The sequence below is a fragment of the Dunckerocampus dactyliophorus genome, chromosome 19, assembly GCF_027744805.1.
Source record: "Dunckerocampus dactyliophorus isolate RoL2022-P2 chromosome 19, RoL_Ddac_1.1, whole genome shotgun sequence".
In the NCBI taxonomy this organism is placed as follows: domain Eukaryota; kingdom Metazoa; phylum Chordata; class Actinopteri; order Syngnathiformes; family Syngnathidae; genus Dunckerocampus; species Dunckerocampus dactyliophorus.
The window spans coordinates 14,622,043-14,639,935 of NC_072837.1; the positions used below are offsets into that span (position 1 = coordinate 14,622,043).

The 17,893-nt window shown below is 41.8% G+C and overlaps 2 protein-coding genes across 7 annotated transcripts; one reads left to right on the forward strand and one right to left on the reverse strand.

Annotated features, from left to right (window-relative positions):
* The first annotated feature begins 802 nt into the window (after positions 1-802).
* Positions 803-16,333, forward strand: aig1 (androgen-induced 1 (H. sapiens)). 3 transcript variants are annotated; one of them, XM_054762162.1, is made up of 6 exons: positions 803-1,153; positions 2,360-2,515; positions 2,667-2,768; positions 14,476-14,591; positions 14,670-14,836; positions 14,920-16,333. In XM_054762162.1, exons 1-6 carry the CDS (start codon positions 1,013-1,015, stop codon positions 14,937-14,939), a joined length of 702 nt encoding a protein of 233 aa, XP_054618137.1. In that variant the 5' UTR covers positions 803-1,012; the 3' UTR covers positions 14,940-16,333. The 3 variants fall into 3 exon arrangements, with proteins under 3 accessions (XP_054618137.1, XP_054618139.1, XP_054618138.1); XM_054762164.1 differs by lacking the exons at positions 14,476-14,591; positions 14,670-14,836; positions 14,920-16,333 and adding exons at positions 4,092-4,181; positions 4,267-11,464; XM_054762163.1 differs by lacking the exons at positions 14,476-14,591; positions 14,670-14,836; positions 14,920-16,333 and adding an exon at positions 4,092-11,464.
* Positions 13,632-17,820, reverse strand: adat2 (adenosine deaminase tRNA specific 2). 4 transcript variants are annotated; one of them, XM_054762168.1, is made up of 6 exons: positions 17,573-17,820; positions 17,355-17,459; positions 17,127-17,277; positions 16,949-17,055; positions 16,804-16,876; positions 13,635-16,711 (listed from the first exon to the last, which is right to left on the reverse strand). In XM_054762168.1, the coding sequence occupies exons 1-6, from the start codon at positions 17,654-17,656 to the stop codon at positions 16,683-16,685; spliced, it is 549 nt and encodes a 182-aa protein (XP_054618143.1). In that variant the 5' UTR covers positions 17,657-17,820; the 3' UTR covers positions 13,635-16,682. The 4 variants fall into 4 exon arrangements, with proteins under 4 accessions (XP_054618142.1, XP_054618141.1, XP_054618140.1 ...); XM_054762167.1 differs by having other exon boundaries at positions 13,632-16,876; XM_054762166.1 differs by having other exon boundaries at positions 13,632-16,711; positions 16,804-17,055.
* Between the last annotated feature and the right edge of the window lie 73 nt (positions 17,821-17,893).

The window sequence follows — 17,893 nt, forward strand, 5'->3', positions numbered from 1 at the left end:
TCCAGATTTGCACACAAATCACATCCAGCTTCTCCCAGGATTCTGTTATCTTGGGAGAACACATTCAGTCCAATCACTGTGGTATTTTCCACCAAAGGCTTCCAAACCCCAAATAATCTACTTCACCATCTCTCTCCTTAACTCTCGTGTTTTAAATAAAGTTGTTTTGAAGTCTCTTTTCCTCTCCTTCTCTTTCTTTCTGCAGTCCACGAGAGGCAGTGATTTGTATTGCTCTTTGTTGTCATTGTATGCACGTACAATACCATTTTACCATCATTGCTGGTCAAATAAGGCACTTCAATTAAATATATTTTATTTATTATTTCGTGAAGAAGTGTCCAGGGCGTGTTCTGTCTCTGAGGACGCTTCTTTTCCTCTGACAGTCAGTCCACTGGACCTTCTACAGCAGTGTTGTGTTCTGGTTCCATTTGAATCCATACAGAGACTTCCTGAGGGAAGTTATGTCGTGTCAGCCTCTTGTGTCAGTTGTTGAGCCCGTGGAAGTCTCGGGGTTTGGTTCCGCTCCATGGTGTCCGCAAATGTCAGTATTTGAACCCACACACATTTCAACTTTGATGGACTGATTGTCCACTCCAAAGCTAAAACTGTAAGGCTAGCTAAATGGTTGCTAATATATAGCTCGATAGTAAGATGTATTGTTTATAAGTGTGTAATAATTAGTATTATTTGTAGAAACGCAAAAAGGACCTCCGTCACCTTAGCATCATCGTCGTCGTCACAACGCGACAGATGAAAGAACGTTTAAAGTAGTGCTCCTTGTTATACGCATGCGCAGTAGCGCTTGGTAACCACAAACCGGTGAGAGCACACGGCTCATCATTACAACCCGCACACAGGGGGCACAGGAGATAGGGGTGGGGCACGGGATCGCCAAAGACAAGCAAAGAGACAATCACCGACATAGTCCTATCTATTAAGAGCAGAATCAGAAGCAGAGAGTAGCAGAACGACGACAAAAGCAGCTGTGTTTGAGGGCCAACAGGGGAGCATCATGGCGCTGATTCCCTCTCAGGTTCTTCGTATCGCCATCCTGCTGTCCTACTTCTCCATCCTCTGCCACTACAAGGCTTTGGACATACCGGCTCACCAGACCTACGGAGGCAGTTGGAAGTTTCTGACCTTCATCGACCTGGTGAGGCTCGGCTGTGACGACATGCTATAGCGTAATGTGGCTATCTTATTACCGTTTATTCGCTGTGTTGTCGTCAATGAAACTTATGTTTGTGTCGCGCTTACTTCTTCACCTTGTTCACAAATGGGCAAAGGGAGCTTGGTCGTGCATACCTTGGCCCGCGTTGGGGGTTGCCGCGTTGGTGGTCAGCTGAACCCGAGCAGGTGTGTGGAGAAGAATGTCACCAATGCGCCGCCCACTGGGCTCTGACCCCGTAGAACGCGTTAGCTAGCTTAGCATGCTAGCTCTTCTTCGTCTTCTTCCTGGTGCATTTTGCTGTCTATCACTGTGCTCCATATACTATATGCTAAAGGTAAATGCTAAAGGCAATGTAACAATAGTGGGTGTCAACACCAAGCTAGATAAATGCTGTACAATTACATTTGTTAATAAACACTTCCTAGTCGTGATGGACAAGAGTGTGCATTCACCGGACAGCAAACACAACCAGCACAAAGACAGCACAGCAACAAAACAGCTATTTTGGTGATCTTTGCGGGCCTTTGCGGGGGAAAGGTGCCTAAAGTTACTTTTCACACATTTTTCGATAGCATCATATTTTCTAAATGAGCTCCTTGCGTTGATGATTTGTTAATGATTGTCTACCAGCCTCCCTTAGGCGCACAACACACCTGTAGCATATGGAGCGTTCAAATTCAACAACATAAAATCTGTCTAAGGTACACTTGCACAATCTAATGACACCCAACGATACAATTATCTTTTTCATACCGCTTTTGTGCTGGATCTCATTAGATTGTGTACCTAAAGAAGTGGCCAGTGAGTGTATGTGCTGTAGATTTGCTTGCTTCCCAACTTGGAGTGACTCTGCTCTATCTCAGTCCTCATTGCAACTCAAACGCATGTAGCGGGCAAGCTTCATAAAAGACAAACATGTAGTGCTTCAAGTATTTGATAACACTTCCATCTGTGGATGGGCTGGAACGTTGCAGCCTCTGCGAGACACCTGACACTCCCAGTGGGAGTAGGCAACTGCATCCTCTGCATCCCATCCCAGGATAATGATAGCAAAGCCAAAATAAACCAGATCACGTCTTTAGGTATAGTCTAATGAGCGCCACTGTCTGAGAGATTTTCATCTCAGAAAATGTTTATTAGTGTGCTTGTATGATGCTGAGAGCTGTCTGTAATATTTTGCTCGTGCAGGTGATCCAGGCGGTGTTTTTTTCCTTGTGTGTGCTGATTGACATCTCCAGTCTGCTGACGAAAGGAGGAGACAACGGGGAGCAGGAGAGGCAGCTGAGGAAGCTGATTGGCCTCAGGGATTGGTTGATGGCCGTCCTGGCGTTCCCTGTTGGAGCGGTGAGCACATGGACACACAGACACACACACAGAAAAGCTTGGGAAAGGATCTCTTGTAAATTATCTTGTTTTTATTATCTTCTCTATCTTCTTTATCTATCTTGTATAGAAAACCAGTAAGCATGTTTTTTTTCTTCTTTTGTGCCTTCAGTTTGTGGTGTTCACCTTCTGGAGTCTCTACCTGTATGACCGGGAGCTGGTCTACCCCAAACTACTGGACAGCTTCGTCCCTCAGTGGCTCAACCACGGCATGGTGAGTGCCTCCGTTGTCATAGGCAACAGACCGCCAATCAAACCCTTGCTTTCCCAAAGCTGCGTGATGCAGACTAGCACCACCTACTGGTGGCACAGAGTAGACATACACACGCTTGGCTGTTCATCTGATGTTTACTCAACACCCCCAACACCGCATGGAAAAGCTGCAGAAAGCTTCAGCCTGCTAAGTTCCTGTTAGCAGAGCACTGAGGGCAGACAGACTGTGCATGTGCGTGCGTGCATGTGTGCCTGCCTGCTCTCCAGGAGGTGATGCAACAAGTGGTTGCTATGGCGCTCTCGCCAAGGACCAAAACAATCAGAACACCGCCAACCTGCAAGTGTGTGTAAATATTTAGTGCTATTCCATGGTATCGATGTTGAGTGTTTGTACTGGCTTCCATGGCAACCACCTAATTATTCCCATTGGAAGAAGGAGGGGCTGCGTGATGTCACAGGGAGAGGAACGCAATACTTCAATGTGGAAAAAAATTTTAACAGTCGTGCTTTATTTTTTTCAGCACCTTTTGTCTTGCTAATCCTTTAAAAGAGCTAAATGTCGTGACTGCGGGGCGTTAAATGATGTCAGCGCTCGTTAAAGACAGCAAACAATATTCCAGACAGAATGGTTAGGTCAGGGGTGTCCAAACTTCCACCAAGGGTTGCATGCAAGAAACAACAAAGTACATTTTACTTGATCTGCTTCACCTTTTGTTTCATTAAATACAGATAAAAATGATATAAATTTGAGAGATTAATTCTGCCAGGCTATCACAATGGATGTTGATAACACAATGTAAAATTGAGAGCAACAAGCTGGAACACATCAGTGAAGTACTGTAAGGAAAAAATGGCTGAAAGTAAACAGGAGGAGTTGGTAGGGCACGGGTGCAGCCTGGGCCCAATTTGCGGCCCGTTTTTTGTTTGTTTGGTTTTTTTTTTATTGACCCGTAGCACTTTCTATATACTGTAATTTAACCAGAAAACTTCAGGAAAAAAAAACAGTAAAATGGAAACATCAACAGTGATTTTACAAGAATAAACTCAGAATATTAAGAGAAAAGAGTTGTACCGTAAATTCCGTTATACCAGCCACAAATTTTTTCTTAAACATTGGACCCTTTACTTCAGAACTACGACTAATTGTTTAAATACTGTGCCGCTCGCGAGTCAGTGATGAAACAATAGCGCTTTCTTTGGCAGGAGGTAATCGCAAGCTATCAGTGCACTCACGAGCTGGTCTACACATTGGAAATCAGTGGAGGTCAGTATATATACCAGTATAATAACATAACAGTCTGACTCACGGTGTCATCTTTCAAAGAACACTCTCCACTCCACTCTTGTGTATGAGATGAAGACGCTCACTGAGAGGTGACAGTGTGCAGGAACACGGCGGGAGAAAAATATAACGGTGAGCAATTTGTGAGGTCAGATTTTTTTCAAGGAGGCATTTTTATGATGCAAATGTATTACTTTTGAACGCATATTGTTTTCAGAAGCCAAACTATTTGCTTAAATGACCCAGCAACTAAGCAGAACTACTTCCTCGTCATGGAAATCTGACCAGAACTGGACTCGCGGGACCACGTGAGGGGGGCTAAGTCAATGTTGATGTCATACGACTTCTGTGTCAAAAAATCCAGACGTTCCCTTTAATACTCAAAAGTGGTATAAACAATTATGCAAACATGTCCCAATATGAGTTTAAAACCCAACATTTTAAAGTTTTCCCATAAGGCATTGCATCTGAGCAACGCATTCATTGAGGCGCTGCAATGACGTCAGCTTCACTCTGGACTGTGGGCTCCGGGTCCTTTGGCTCCCACTGGTGCACAGAAGCAGCATTGTAGCGCCATTTTCGATGCTTTCTATTTTCCTCCAATGGAATGGTTTTCTTAAACGAAAATGCATTATGTGAAGACTTTCAATGTTGTGTTTTTTTTTCATATGAAACTCGTATTTCTATATGTTTCTATATTTCTGAAGTATAACGTTTGAGTGTTAGTTGCTGTGTGATGAGTTTAATGTTTAAGATGAAACAGTGAGTCAGACTGTTATATTGAGTTATATTGAATGACCTCCTGCAATTCCCAATGGGTTGACAAGCTCGTCGTGAGTTTTTTCACGTTATAGCAATCTAATTTATCTTATTTATTATGTACTGTGTAAAACTAAGACATGAATAACATCAAATTAAAAGCACAAAATGAATGCCGACCCACCATCCACCAGTTCAAGTTCCAGCCAAGTTTTTCCAGAGAGATTATTACATGGCTGTTTGACGTGTGTGGTAAAAGGCAGCGCTAGCATGAATTAACTTGAGACAAATGTGCACATTAGCACTCAATAAGTCATCAAAACTTACCTTTATGCATTCCCACATAGTATCAGCATTTGACACCAAATATGAGGTGAAAGAAAAATGGTAAAAATACAGTAGTAGTCTATCTGTGCGGCATGAAATAAAGTTAGCACATGCACAATGGACATGCATTAAGTGAGACGGGTGTAACAGAGAGAATTCGGCCACTTTTCAAAATAAAACAGCAAAAAAAAAAAATGAAATAATGGAAATTATTTTTTCTTTCTCTGTGGCCCGGTACCAAATGACCCGCGGCCCAGGGGTTGGGGATCACTGGTGTATGGCATGGCACTGTTGGAAAGAAACTTTGAAACGTTTTCTTTAGTTGAAGTACAGTTCTGGAAAGAGACCGCCTCAAGTTTGGACTGGTGGAAAGCTTGCCAAGACGTATTAAAGCTGTGATTAAAAATTAGGGTTTCTGAACTCGGATTCGAACTATTTAAATACTATAAAATACATTCAATATTAATATTCAGTAGTGATGGAAATTTTGACTTTTTTTAGAGAGCCGGTTCTTTTGGCTCGGCTCACAAAAAAGAGCCAGCTCTTTTTGGCTCCAAAGTGGCTCCTCAGATTTTTCTTGTTTTAAATTAATTTATTACCAAATTATGTGTATTGTGTAAAATGAATTACTAATGTAAACAATACAGGATATCAAATGTTTATTTCAATGGATTTATTTAAACCTCAATGAGCAGCTACAAAAATATATTCTAAATAAAATACAAAAACAAAGACCCATCTCAGTAAACAAATTAAGTCAAAACAGGTCAAATCTCTTCATGCAGATTTCTCACGAACGAATCGGCTCTAAGAGCACCACAGCGTGTCTTTAACCCCGCCCCTCCCCCTGCTCAGTGTGGACACAGAGACGCCGCCACACATCTTGACCAATGACATTCGCCTTTAACAGAAAAAAAAGACAGGGAAAAAACTAATTGGCTCCCAATGACACGAGCCGGCTCCTGTTGTTGATTTCAAAGAGCCGGCTCTTTGAGCCGATTCGTTCGCGACCGACACATTGCTAATATTCAATAATATATAATTAGAAATATATAATTATTTTTTAAGTTGTAATATTATGAGAAATAAAACAAAAAGTATTTTTTTGGAAAATTAGATTGGGGAAAAGTTATTATAGGAATCAAAAGTAAAAAAAAGTCATAACGACAAGAAGGAATTTGGAATAGTTGGGGGGTGGGGGGAAAACTGCAGCAGAAATGGAAAAAAGTGCTGTAATTTTACAAGAATAAAGTCAAAATGTTAAGGACAAAAAAGTGACATTCTAGTGAGAAAAAAGTCCCCATTTTACAAAAATAAATACATAATATGAGGAAAAATGTCATTTTAGTAGCATAGAGCTGAAATATTAAAGGGAAAATTGGATATTTGTAAGTTGTAATATGAGAAACAAAACAAAAGAAAGTTGTAATTTTTTGGAAAATGAGGTTGGGGAATAAGTTTTATTATAGTAATGTTATGGTAATAAAGTCAAAATATGGGAATAAAGTCATATTACAAAAAGAAATGTATGAAGATAATTTAAGCAAAAAATGGAAATATTTGCAAAATTTATATAAAAAAACAGCAAAAATGGGGGGAAAAAGAGCTAAGCGTGAAGTTGATACTAATAATAGGCTTTTTCACCTATCTATTTACCTATCACAAAGCTGAGATTCATTTTTTTCTTTAAATATATATATATATATTATAACTTATAACTTCTTCGTATATCTACATGTGTTGCTTTTAGGGCTGTCAAACTTTAACACGGGAAATTTCCTTTACCTGTTTAGGAGTGGGAATCTCTGGCCACCTCACGATTTGATGCGATTACGATTCAGAGGCCTGCGATGCGATGATGTCAGTTGTCAGTTTTTTCATGCATAATTTTTTTCTATATATAATTTCTTTTTGCTCCTTGTGTACTACTAAACCAAAGCTTGTTTGTAATGATCCACAAATAAAATAAACATGAAACAGATGAATTTACTTCCATTATCGTGTTCCCAAAATAGCATCGATTATTGGAATTTAGATTAATAATCATCAATCTCCGTATCGCGATGCATCTAAGAATTGATTATTTCCCCCACCCCTTGTCCTGTTTGACCCTCGTCCCGCACCGTAGTTTGAGGAAACGCAGAAGTGGATGTGGAGCCACAGGCGGGAACAAATATTGCGCCAAAATGGACAAAGAAAAGGTTATTTTGAATGATCAGTTTAGCTTCAAGGCCCTGACAGATAGCTCAACAACACCAAAGTTGTTTGTATCTGCTGTCGCTGTGAGTTGAGTACATCGACTGCCAGAGAGAAGTGAGAAGGTACTGTAGAACTGCCCGTATTTTTTTTGTCATTTATACAGTGGTACCTTGGCATACGAGTGTCCCAACAAACAATTTTTAGATTCGAGGCGTCTCTCGGCTGTTTTTTTTTTTTGTTTTTTTGTTGTTGTTTTTTTTTGCTTTGAACTGCGAGCTAAAATTTGGGTTAGGACCTGCTAGTTACAGGCAGGCACAGCTGAGGACAGCTATTTGGAGCTTGACCATTGTCGGTGTCACTGCGCGATACATACCGTAAACGCGATCGGTTCTGCACATGTGCAAGACCTACGTCAATTCCTCTATTTGCAAATTTTGAAGACAGTGCTTCTGCGCTGTGGTATTTTAAAAATGGGATTAATCGCGATTAAATATTTTAATCGATTTGACAGCCCCAGTTGCTTTACCAGATATTGAAGTTGCATCTTTTCATTTTTCACTATGTGGCCCTTGCTGGAAAAAGTTTGGACACCCCTGATGTAAAACTATAAAAAATGTGTTTTGTGCTAACATTTTTGAGAGTGAGAGCTGATGACATCATAGACGGGCGATGTAACTTCCGGTTCCGGGACATTTTTTTAAACTAGCTAATAGGACGCTAACAACGAACGACATTTTGTGATGTAAAAAAAAAAAAAACCCACAGTTGTGCTCACACAGTGTATTAACAACACGACAAGACACGAACCATATTGTACGCTAACCAAGGCAAAATTGTGCCATAAATTTTTTACACTAACACGCAAACCAAGGTTCCACTGTACATCAAATTTTATATAAATGCATACCAGTTTTGGAGATCAGGGCTATTATTTCATTTAAAAAAATATATATAAATCCCACAGTTTTGTCTCATTATGTCTCGGCGAGCTGTGACCCTTCTTACTTTGTTCGGTGGTCCTTGAACGCACCATAGTTGTGTCCTCCGTCTTTTACTGTATTTTATACTGTATTTTTCCCCGTTTTTGTCTTTGTGTTGTTTTTCTTTTAAGTGTGTGTACACTACACTTGAAGAATGTTTTTTATTTAAAGTAGCCATGCCCAATATTTGGTATTTACCTAATTCACATGATGCGTTCATTTATTAACAAGAGAGTTGTTTTTCCTGTTCTCTGTATCTTCGGTGTCATTTTAGATTCAAGAACTGAAACTAAAAGTGCTTCTAGTGCATTTTTGGAACGGTTTGCACTAAAGGAAAGAAAGAAGAATTAAAGATTGAAGTCTCTGCAGCTAGTACATGAATTTTCTTGTATTTTAAATGTATCTGCACTGCTTCTACAAGGCTGTACGCTTAGCTCTTTCACTAGCAGCACAGGTGCTCCTAAATTTAAAAAAAAAAAAAAAAATTGGAGCACAGAAAACTATTAGGAGCAATGTGAAAATTCTTAAATAACACAATTTTTTTCTGAAGACTCAAACGCCGTACACAGTAATACACGTGCACTCATTAGGGCTGTCAAAAAAAGCGTGTTAACGGCGGTAACTAATATAGTTCATTAATTATGTTAAATTTTTAGCGTAATTAACGCACATGCATCATGGCAAGCCGGCGGCACAGTGTAGGTCCTCAGAGTCGCATAGTGTCTGATGCTCTTTTATAACTTTATTCTTACCATCAACACATCAACAGCAGTGCAATTCCAACACCATATATGTGTCTCCTACTCCAAACACGTCTCTGGGCCATTCATTGCAACAACACTTCCTCATTGTCACGAGACAGACCGCAAGATGCGTTCACGGACAGTCCGAACATCACAACAACGTCTTTATCGTGCATGTTTGGGTGGTCTAAATAAACAGAAATGCAATGATAATCAATAAGTGGATAAACTTGTCACTCATTTTATAACTCTTAATGCGGAAGTACAATTTGCTGCATTTAGGTGTGCTCGGAAATCCCAGAAAATTCACTCAAAACGTGAATTCAACTTAAATGACGTGGTGTCTTTGAAAGCCACTCCTCATTGCTCATAATAACAGTCTGATTCAAATATTCTGCTATTAAAGAAACCAGTGTTGGCTAAATATATTTTCAGACATGTGTGCCATCTCTTAACTTGATTTAAATTTTAAGTTAATTTAGCGCCGTTAATGCATACAAATGTATACAGTATATAATCCTGCCCTGTCATTTATCTTTCTTTCAATAAATTACAGTAAAAAGTTGCAATTTTTACGAGAATAAAGCACTAATATCAAGAAGACAAATATCGTCATTTAGTAGCACAGACTTTATATTAAAGTCTACTAAATATTAAAGAAAAAAAAATATTTTTTAAAAAGTGGTAAAATTAGAAAATAAAACAAAATAAAGTTGTTTTGGGGAAAATTAGGTCGGGGAAAAAAGTATTATGGGAATAAAGTCAAAATATTACAAAAATAAAAGAAGGTTGAAATATTTGGAAAGAGGAGCAAAGAGCAGGCATTCTTTTACCTATATGACAACGCTGAGATGCAGTTTTTTCTTAAAATGTATATACTGTAGCTTCTTAGCATACCTACTAAATACCAAAGTGGCCCTTGCATCCTTTCATTTTCAGTCTCAGGCCCTCGCTGGAAAAGGTTTGGACACCCCTGACCTAATTCAATATATTTAACTCAGCTTTGTGTTATAGGCGATAAAGCAAGTTTTCTAACTGTTCTGATGTGAGAGAGTGTTAATTATGTGTACAAATAAAATATGATCCGCAGGCCGCAGTTTGGACACCCGTGCGTGAGTTGCTGTAGAAGTGACGTATGTGTTCAAGTGTTGATGTCATTGTGCTGCAGCAGATAAGCTCCTTAAAGTCTGCAGCAAAGTCAGCACAACTTTACTTTTCATCGTTAGGGTTCAAGTGGAGTTCAAACCGTTTCAAAGCTTTCCGACGGCAACCTTTGACCTCATGAAGTTGGCTGCAGCCGCCTTTGTATTCATGTCTGTAAGCGCAGATGTTTGACACCCAGATTCCTCTACTCACAGATACAGATTCCTCTACTCACACCTAATCACCCCCCAAAATGGATATGCATCACAAATCATGTACAGTACAGTGTATGTACAGTTCCTGCTTCCATTGTTCTCTTGAGGAACGTTATGCCATCTCAAAACACAGGTTCCATCGTAATCGTCTGAGTGAAGTTTTGTAAAGTCTCCATTTCTCCATGTCAGCACCTGATGGCACCGCCCTCTGTCATGTGACCCGTCCACCCCCACGGGTTAGCTATCTCAGTGTGATATTGTCCCACATTTAGCTCCAGACCACAGGCTCCTACAGCCGGGTGGGGGGGGGGGATTTTCCACAGAGACAAACAAAAAGGTGGCTGCGTGGGCCAAGCCGCAGACCTCAAAGGGGGGCCAGGCAGGGTGAGGGGTGATGAAGGTGAGGGAGGGACAACAGGCAGAAAGACCTAGAAGCATTCAACCGTGACGAGTCCGCTTATACTCAAAGTCCACAAATTGCTGAAAGTGCAGAGTCTGGGTGTGGTTGTGCATGTGTGTACAGTATAATGATGGGAGGGAAAGGTAACATTTTAAGGGCACCCCCCGCCCCCCAGTGAGAGCTTTTCTCCCTACGACGGAACATGGTTGCACATAGTTGACCTTGCTAGCGTTGTCAGGTGACTGCGGGGGAAGCAAGCACTGAAGGCGTGTTTGCTTTTGTTTCCTAAAACACACAAGAATGCAGGAACGTGCACACAATGACGGTGTGTGTGCATGCGACGATGACACCTTTTCTGCTGGGGAAAAAAACTCCACTGCAAGAAAAGCTCATATTGAATTTTCTATTCATTTATTAGACTTTTGAGTAAATTGCCTCTTTATGTGCCTCATTTCACCTCTGATTCCAACACTGGTCTGATGTTGCCTTCTTCTATCCTAGTACGGGTCCAAAGTGCCATTTATTTATTGTTCCTTGGCATATTGTAAAAATAAAATTAAGTGACATGTACTATTAGATATTACAATAATTAGCAGAGGGAGGGATAGAGAGAGGGAGAGGGTGAGAGAGAGAGAGAGAAAGAGAGAGAAAACAAGCATTAAAGTGAAATAGGCAGTTCATCAGCTGATCAGAACTTTCAGACCACAGCCTTTAAAAGCCAAAATCTTTGCAAAAATGTGGATTGAATGTGATTTAGTGTCAGGTAGGACTATCACATTAACAAATCTTGCTGGACGATGATTGATAACAAATGATTGTAAACACTCGATATTCTTGACAACATTTTTTGGGACAATTTTTTCATTAATTATATGGCATAATGATGTGAGTACATCATATCAAAAGCAATAAACTTTAATTTCTCAGAAGTATTTAACATTGTAATTGGAATGACAAGAACCTTTTTAAATAAAATTGCAGATGCAATTGTAATAGCTTTATTAATGTAAGCTATTTTTATGACACCCTTATTTTATTGCCATTATTCGACAGGGTGTGCGCTGCTCTTATTTTGAAGGCCGGACGTGTAATGAAAATGTGTTTTGGCTATGGCTAAGTGAGATAGCCATCAAGTGCCTCTTGAAGCCATGGCTGTTGTCACAATTCGCACAAAGTCAGTGGCCAACAAAAAACGTTGGGTTACATTAACAAGCACTAAAGCAAAACTCATACACCCTTAGTGGCGCACACACACACACACACACGGCCACATTAGCATGCTCCGCTATACCAAGCTAACACAGTTACCTTATACTGGCTATTGTTGAACGTGAGCTCACATTTGATGGCTAGTAAGAATATCAAAGTTTTTCGCCGACTTAGCCGATGTTTCCGGTTGTGTCCTCGACATGCTTACTTCAGGAGAGGGCTGGTTAGTGTTTGTGAGGACACTGTAAACGAGCGGTGCGCTGGGGAAATATTTCCACACACTCTTCCCGTGCGAGGTCCCCGCACCATGAGACAACAGTCCGGGCACAGTGAGGGGGAACTACCCCAGTTGCTACAGAGCCGAATATCCAACTGCCAAATGAAATTAACAGCGACGGAGACTAATATCCAACGTCTAACTTGAAACTAACTTCACCAGTGTGCAGAGTGAACTCTCATCCAGCCTGTGCAGTAAAGAGAGAGGAGAAACAGGAAAACAAACACGCATGCACATGTCAATTTGAGACCATTATTGTTCCATTAATGGATTTATCATGACAGGCCTTGTGTCATGATCTCTTGATGGAAAAGGCAAATAAAGCTTTCTCTCTTTGAACGATTGTTGAGCTGCATAAGCAAGGCCTCTCGCAGCGCCCCATTGCTGCTGAGGTTGGATGCAGTAAGTGTCATTTCTTCACTTCTTCATCCTGATCGTTATGGAACAAAAAAGTCAAGTGGTAGACCCAAAAAAAATGTCACCGGCCCTGAGCCGGAGGATCCGATTGGCTGTTTGTCAAGACACGGGACCATCCTCGGCCCAAATGAAGGTTGTTACTGGTGCCGAGCGCAGTCCAATAACCATCAGACAACATCTGTCAGAGACGGCTTTTAAGTAGAAAAAAAGCTCTTTCAAAGGCCTTGTCTCCTTCAACCCCACAAAATTGACCATTTGGAATTTGCAGGAGAGCACCAAACATGGGACACTGAATGACACTGAAAGAATCTCTGATTTGGAAAAAATATAACCATGACGGAGAATTACAAGAATTCTTGCAAGTACAGGTAGATTCTTGCAATTTTTCAACTGGTCATAAAATCTTGATCATCCCTCCCGCAGAAAATTTGCGTGTTATTGGCCCTGTGTATAGTGGTTGCCTGTCTAACGCGGCCAGCGGCCACCCATTTTGTATCCTTTGGTCAATATCTGACCGCATATAGCGGCCAAAATACAGACTCAACCAGAAGCTTCAAGTGACGGTCACCTGCTGCTGCGCCCCGTTTTCTCGCGCTTTCTCTCTCTCTCTCTCCCACAGCTGGGCGTGCAGCAGGAGCAGGACAACTGGACACGCCAGCAGCTAATTAATCCTTCCTACCTAACTCGGAGTAGGGGCAGCTGTGAGACGCCGGTGTTGTGCCGAGTTTTGCATCCATGCCGAGATCTGCATGCAGGTCGCGGGAGTGCGCACGCTCAGCTGAAAACGAAACCGTGTGACTCCGTGCTATTCTTACGGCACAGTACTTCATGATAATGAAGCGATGGTACATTTTGTTAGCTTTATGGGTAACTATACAGCACCCGAAGCACACACTATATGAAACCTGTTCCTTTCATGACAACTCAAGTCTACGCACTCGCGGCTCACCAAATCGCTCAAGCCCTTCCAGATTCGGCGTCTCCACAGCTGGGTGTTCCAGTTGTCCCTTGACCTAGCCGTTTGCAAATTCTCTTGTGTTTTTGAACCTTTTACTCTGGGGCTCCACAAGCTCCACAGTTCACTCCTGTGATTACCTCCACACTGAAAAGCAATTAAAGAACTACCATCCACTTACTTTGCTTCCGCATTCTGTGGTCCTCCGCACACGCATCCGTAACACTTCATGCACGAAAAATAATCAACAAACACAACAAGCTTCTCATCACAGACATGTTAATATGTGCGCGCACAAATTCAAAATGGCAGCCAACCTGTCTATAACGGCCACCTGCCTATAACGGCCACTTTTGTCGTTTCCCTTTAGTGGCTGCTATAGACAGGTTTGATTGATGAACTTTGCATCTGTGGTAGGTGCAAATGATGTGTGTTACAATACCATATACTTCTACTGTATCGAGTTGGAATAACAGGCTACAGAGACAGTCCCATTATAATGTGTGAATCTCCACTTGAGTTTGCATGTTCTCCCATGCGTTTTCTCCGGGTACTCCGGTTTCCTCCACATTCCAAAAACATGCATGATTGTCCGTAGATTTGTCTATATATGATTGGCTGGCGACCAGTCCAGGGTGTACCCCACCTCCCGCCCAAAGTCAGCTGTGATAGGCTACAGCATACCCCCGCGAGCCTCATTAGAATAAGCGGCATAGAAAATGGATGGTGCCGCCACAAATAAATGAACCTTCTCTGAACATGAGTGAAAGGTGTGAATGACCAACCTTTTTGCTTCTCTCAGCACACCACAGTGCTGCCCTTCATCATCATCGAGATGCGGACCACCCACCATCGCTACCCGGGTAGGTCATGTGGTCTGGTGGCCGTGTTCTGCTTCGGCGTGGCGTACATTCTGTGGTAGGACAATCACTCAGATGTTAAACGTTAGTTTGCGTGCGCTGTGCCGGTTCTGTTGAAGCTGTGGTTCCTGTGCAGGACTTGCTGGGTCCACCATGTGACGGGCGTTTGGGTCTACCCCGTCTTGGAGCGCATCACGCCGCTGTCACGCGTCCTCCTCTTCAGCATGCTCACTGTTGTTATTTGCGTCATCTACATCCTTGGAGAGATCCTCAACAGCTATGTGTGGTACCAGCCGGACCCAGGTATGTATACACACACACACACACACACACACACACCTGCATAGATAGGAAGTCCCCCTCAAACCTACCTCTTTCCCTGCCAGAAAAGGTCAAAGGTGAGTGAACCTTCTGGAGTGCAGGTGGGTATCGCAGTAGGGCTCGGCATCACAATTGAGGACGGGTTAAGCCCCGCCCACCTGGACAGCACAAGGAACCCCTCTGTGGATTTGCAAGATACTGTTACCATTCACCTTCATCCACACACGAGGGACATGTAAACAAACAAAATGACAGAGGACATTTGCCTTTTTTTTTTTTTTAATTAAAGTGCAATAGACATGTCTCAAAGGGAATACTTCCATCAGTACACTTCAATAAGTATACTGTGTACTTAGTTCCTGAGTGTATGATTTGCTGTTCCATTGCACACTTTGAGTGCATAAATGCACAATTGCGTACTTAACACTTGGTCTTGACTGAATAAATGCAATCACACAAGTACGGCAAAATGCAGTACACTATCAGAAGGGGTGGCATGGTGGGTCAGCACTCCTCTGACTGTCAGTACACGTGTTAAACTCAAAATACTCCAAATTGTTAAGTGTGCAGTGATGGATACTAACTCAAGTGGTTGCAATTCAGCATTAAACAGGGGAGAAGAAGAAAGTAAGTGTGAACTAAGTACGCGGTCTACACAGTATACTTATTTAAATTTGAGACACAGCCTTTGTCTGCAGCGCTCATTTGTTTACCAGATACCTTCTTTGTCTTCACGTGTCTTGACGGGTCAAAGCCTCAAGTTCAAGGAAGGTCTTAGGTCAAAGTTCACTGGTAACATGGACAAACCTTATTTGCGACAAACTACATACATACAGAGTCATACGTCACATTAACGCCCTGGATGAGGGCTTTTCAAGTTTGATATTTGTTATTCCTGTCCTCCTTATTCCTTTGAGTATTCTTGTGATTGTTCCTCATGTGATGATGCACAGACTTGAATGTTCCAATGTTTGTAAACAAACAAAAACACACAAAAGTGACAACACAATGAATGATAAGGCAAGATGTCCTTACAAGCTTACAAGCTACATTACTGGGGGCAGTAGATTTGGATTCTGTTACTTGTTGATGGAGAAATACACACAGAATGATGAACTCTGCACGTAAACAATATTTGTGATCACAACTGGTCAGCGATTGATATCCATGGAAACTTTTACCAAACGGATCAAAGTCAACTTTCTTGGATAAATAAACTTGTAAATAAAGGTGAAGTCAGCTGTGGTCTTTGGATCCTCCCAGAACTTTCCTCTAGTCTGTACTTAGCTGCTTTATTTTCCTGTTCTCACCTTTACACGGTGTGACATCTTACTTTACACTTACTCCAAAATCAACACGCACACACACTGTTCATTAGCGTTTAGCACCTTCCTTGTGTGTGTCTGTGTTCATTAGCACATCTCCACCTCCGCTCTGAGGTGACATACTCTGCATTATTTAACATATATTTGCATGCTATCGAGCGTTTTGTTATGTGCAACGATATGTTCATTTTTTTTTAAGTCTTCATTTAAATAAATGTCCACATGATCAAACACTTCCTATTACAATCAAGATGCTCCGGGAAGGACTATTCTCAACACAGAAAACGTTGATCTGCAGCTCCCCCTGCTGGCATCTCCTTGAAAGTCTACTCATACATGAGATTAGTCAATGTACAAGTATTCATCCGCCGCGCGCATGTAACTAGTTCTCTTGTCACAACACGGGGACCGACAGTAAACAAAAACCTGACAGTACATTATTATGGCATATTTTATTGGAAATAGAAGTAGAAAAAAATACAACATGTACATAAAAATTCGGCTCACTCCTTTCTGGTTTTGGGTTTAGGGGCTGAAACAGAAAAAAATACATTACCTAAAACTGTTCGTGGCTTTATCCACTCTGTTCAAAAGTGTGGAAGGGAACAAGAGTTCTGCCATCACCATTTGGGTTCTGCTGCTTGTAGAACATTTTCAACATCTCCACAGCTTCTTCTGCTCTGTGGCCTGAAACACACTGTTCACACACACACATGCACGCATGTGGGCATAAACATGACATCGAAATGAAGGGGGAGGACACACTTACCCTGAAGGATGTTCCAGTCTGAGGCAGGTCTGCAGAGGAGATATCCAGGACTGAACCACAGCCTCCAAAGCGCTCGTTCCTGCAGCCATACACCACCATGGGAATGTCTGCAGGCGGGTCAAAGAAGACTGGGGGTGCTGTGCAGGTGGGGAGCATCAGGAATGATCCAGAAGGATACTCGTGAGACGTAGAGCAGCAGCACACATGATGCACGGCTCCACGGTGACATACAACACTGTTTGTTCACACACGCTCCTCACGTTCAGATTGTTATGACCACACCAGTCCAGCACCTGGTCCAAGGCCACCATCTCTGCATGCCGAGTTGCCTAAACACACACACACACACACATAATAGTTACACAGGCCTTAGATGGGGTGTGTTTAGACTTGTTTATCCTCTTACGTTTTTGGTCTCGTTGACCTCGTTCCTTCCCTTCCCCACCACTTCATCCTTGTAGACCATCAAACATCCAACCGGAACTTCTCCAATGTCCAGGGCCTCCTTGGCCTGCACACACACATCATAGATACAGTTACAACATAACGCTCTCCATAAAGCCAAAGTAAATACAATCGGATTTAATGTGTAAATGCATTTATCATTTTAAAGTAATGATTGACCATCTCAAAAGCGCTGCCCATCCACTTGTTAATGTCCTCGTCAGTCGGACAAAAAGAAGCTTTACGGTCTTCCTCTGTGTCCATGGCAAACTTGCTACAGGAGGCGAATCAACCGCATAGTGTTCGTAGAAGGAGTTTGCTGTAAAAATGTTAAAGTTACTAATTTATTACTCTTTGTGCTACATCTGTGACTGTTTCATGCGGAATAGCAGCGCTTAAAGAGGAAGATAATTTCGGACGGATCTGTATCCGGTTTCACTAACCGGAAGTTAGTAATTACTCAATTTCAAGGATTATGTTCCTCCGCGCGATAGGTTCCAG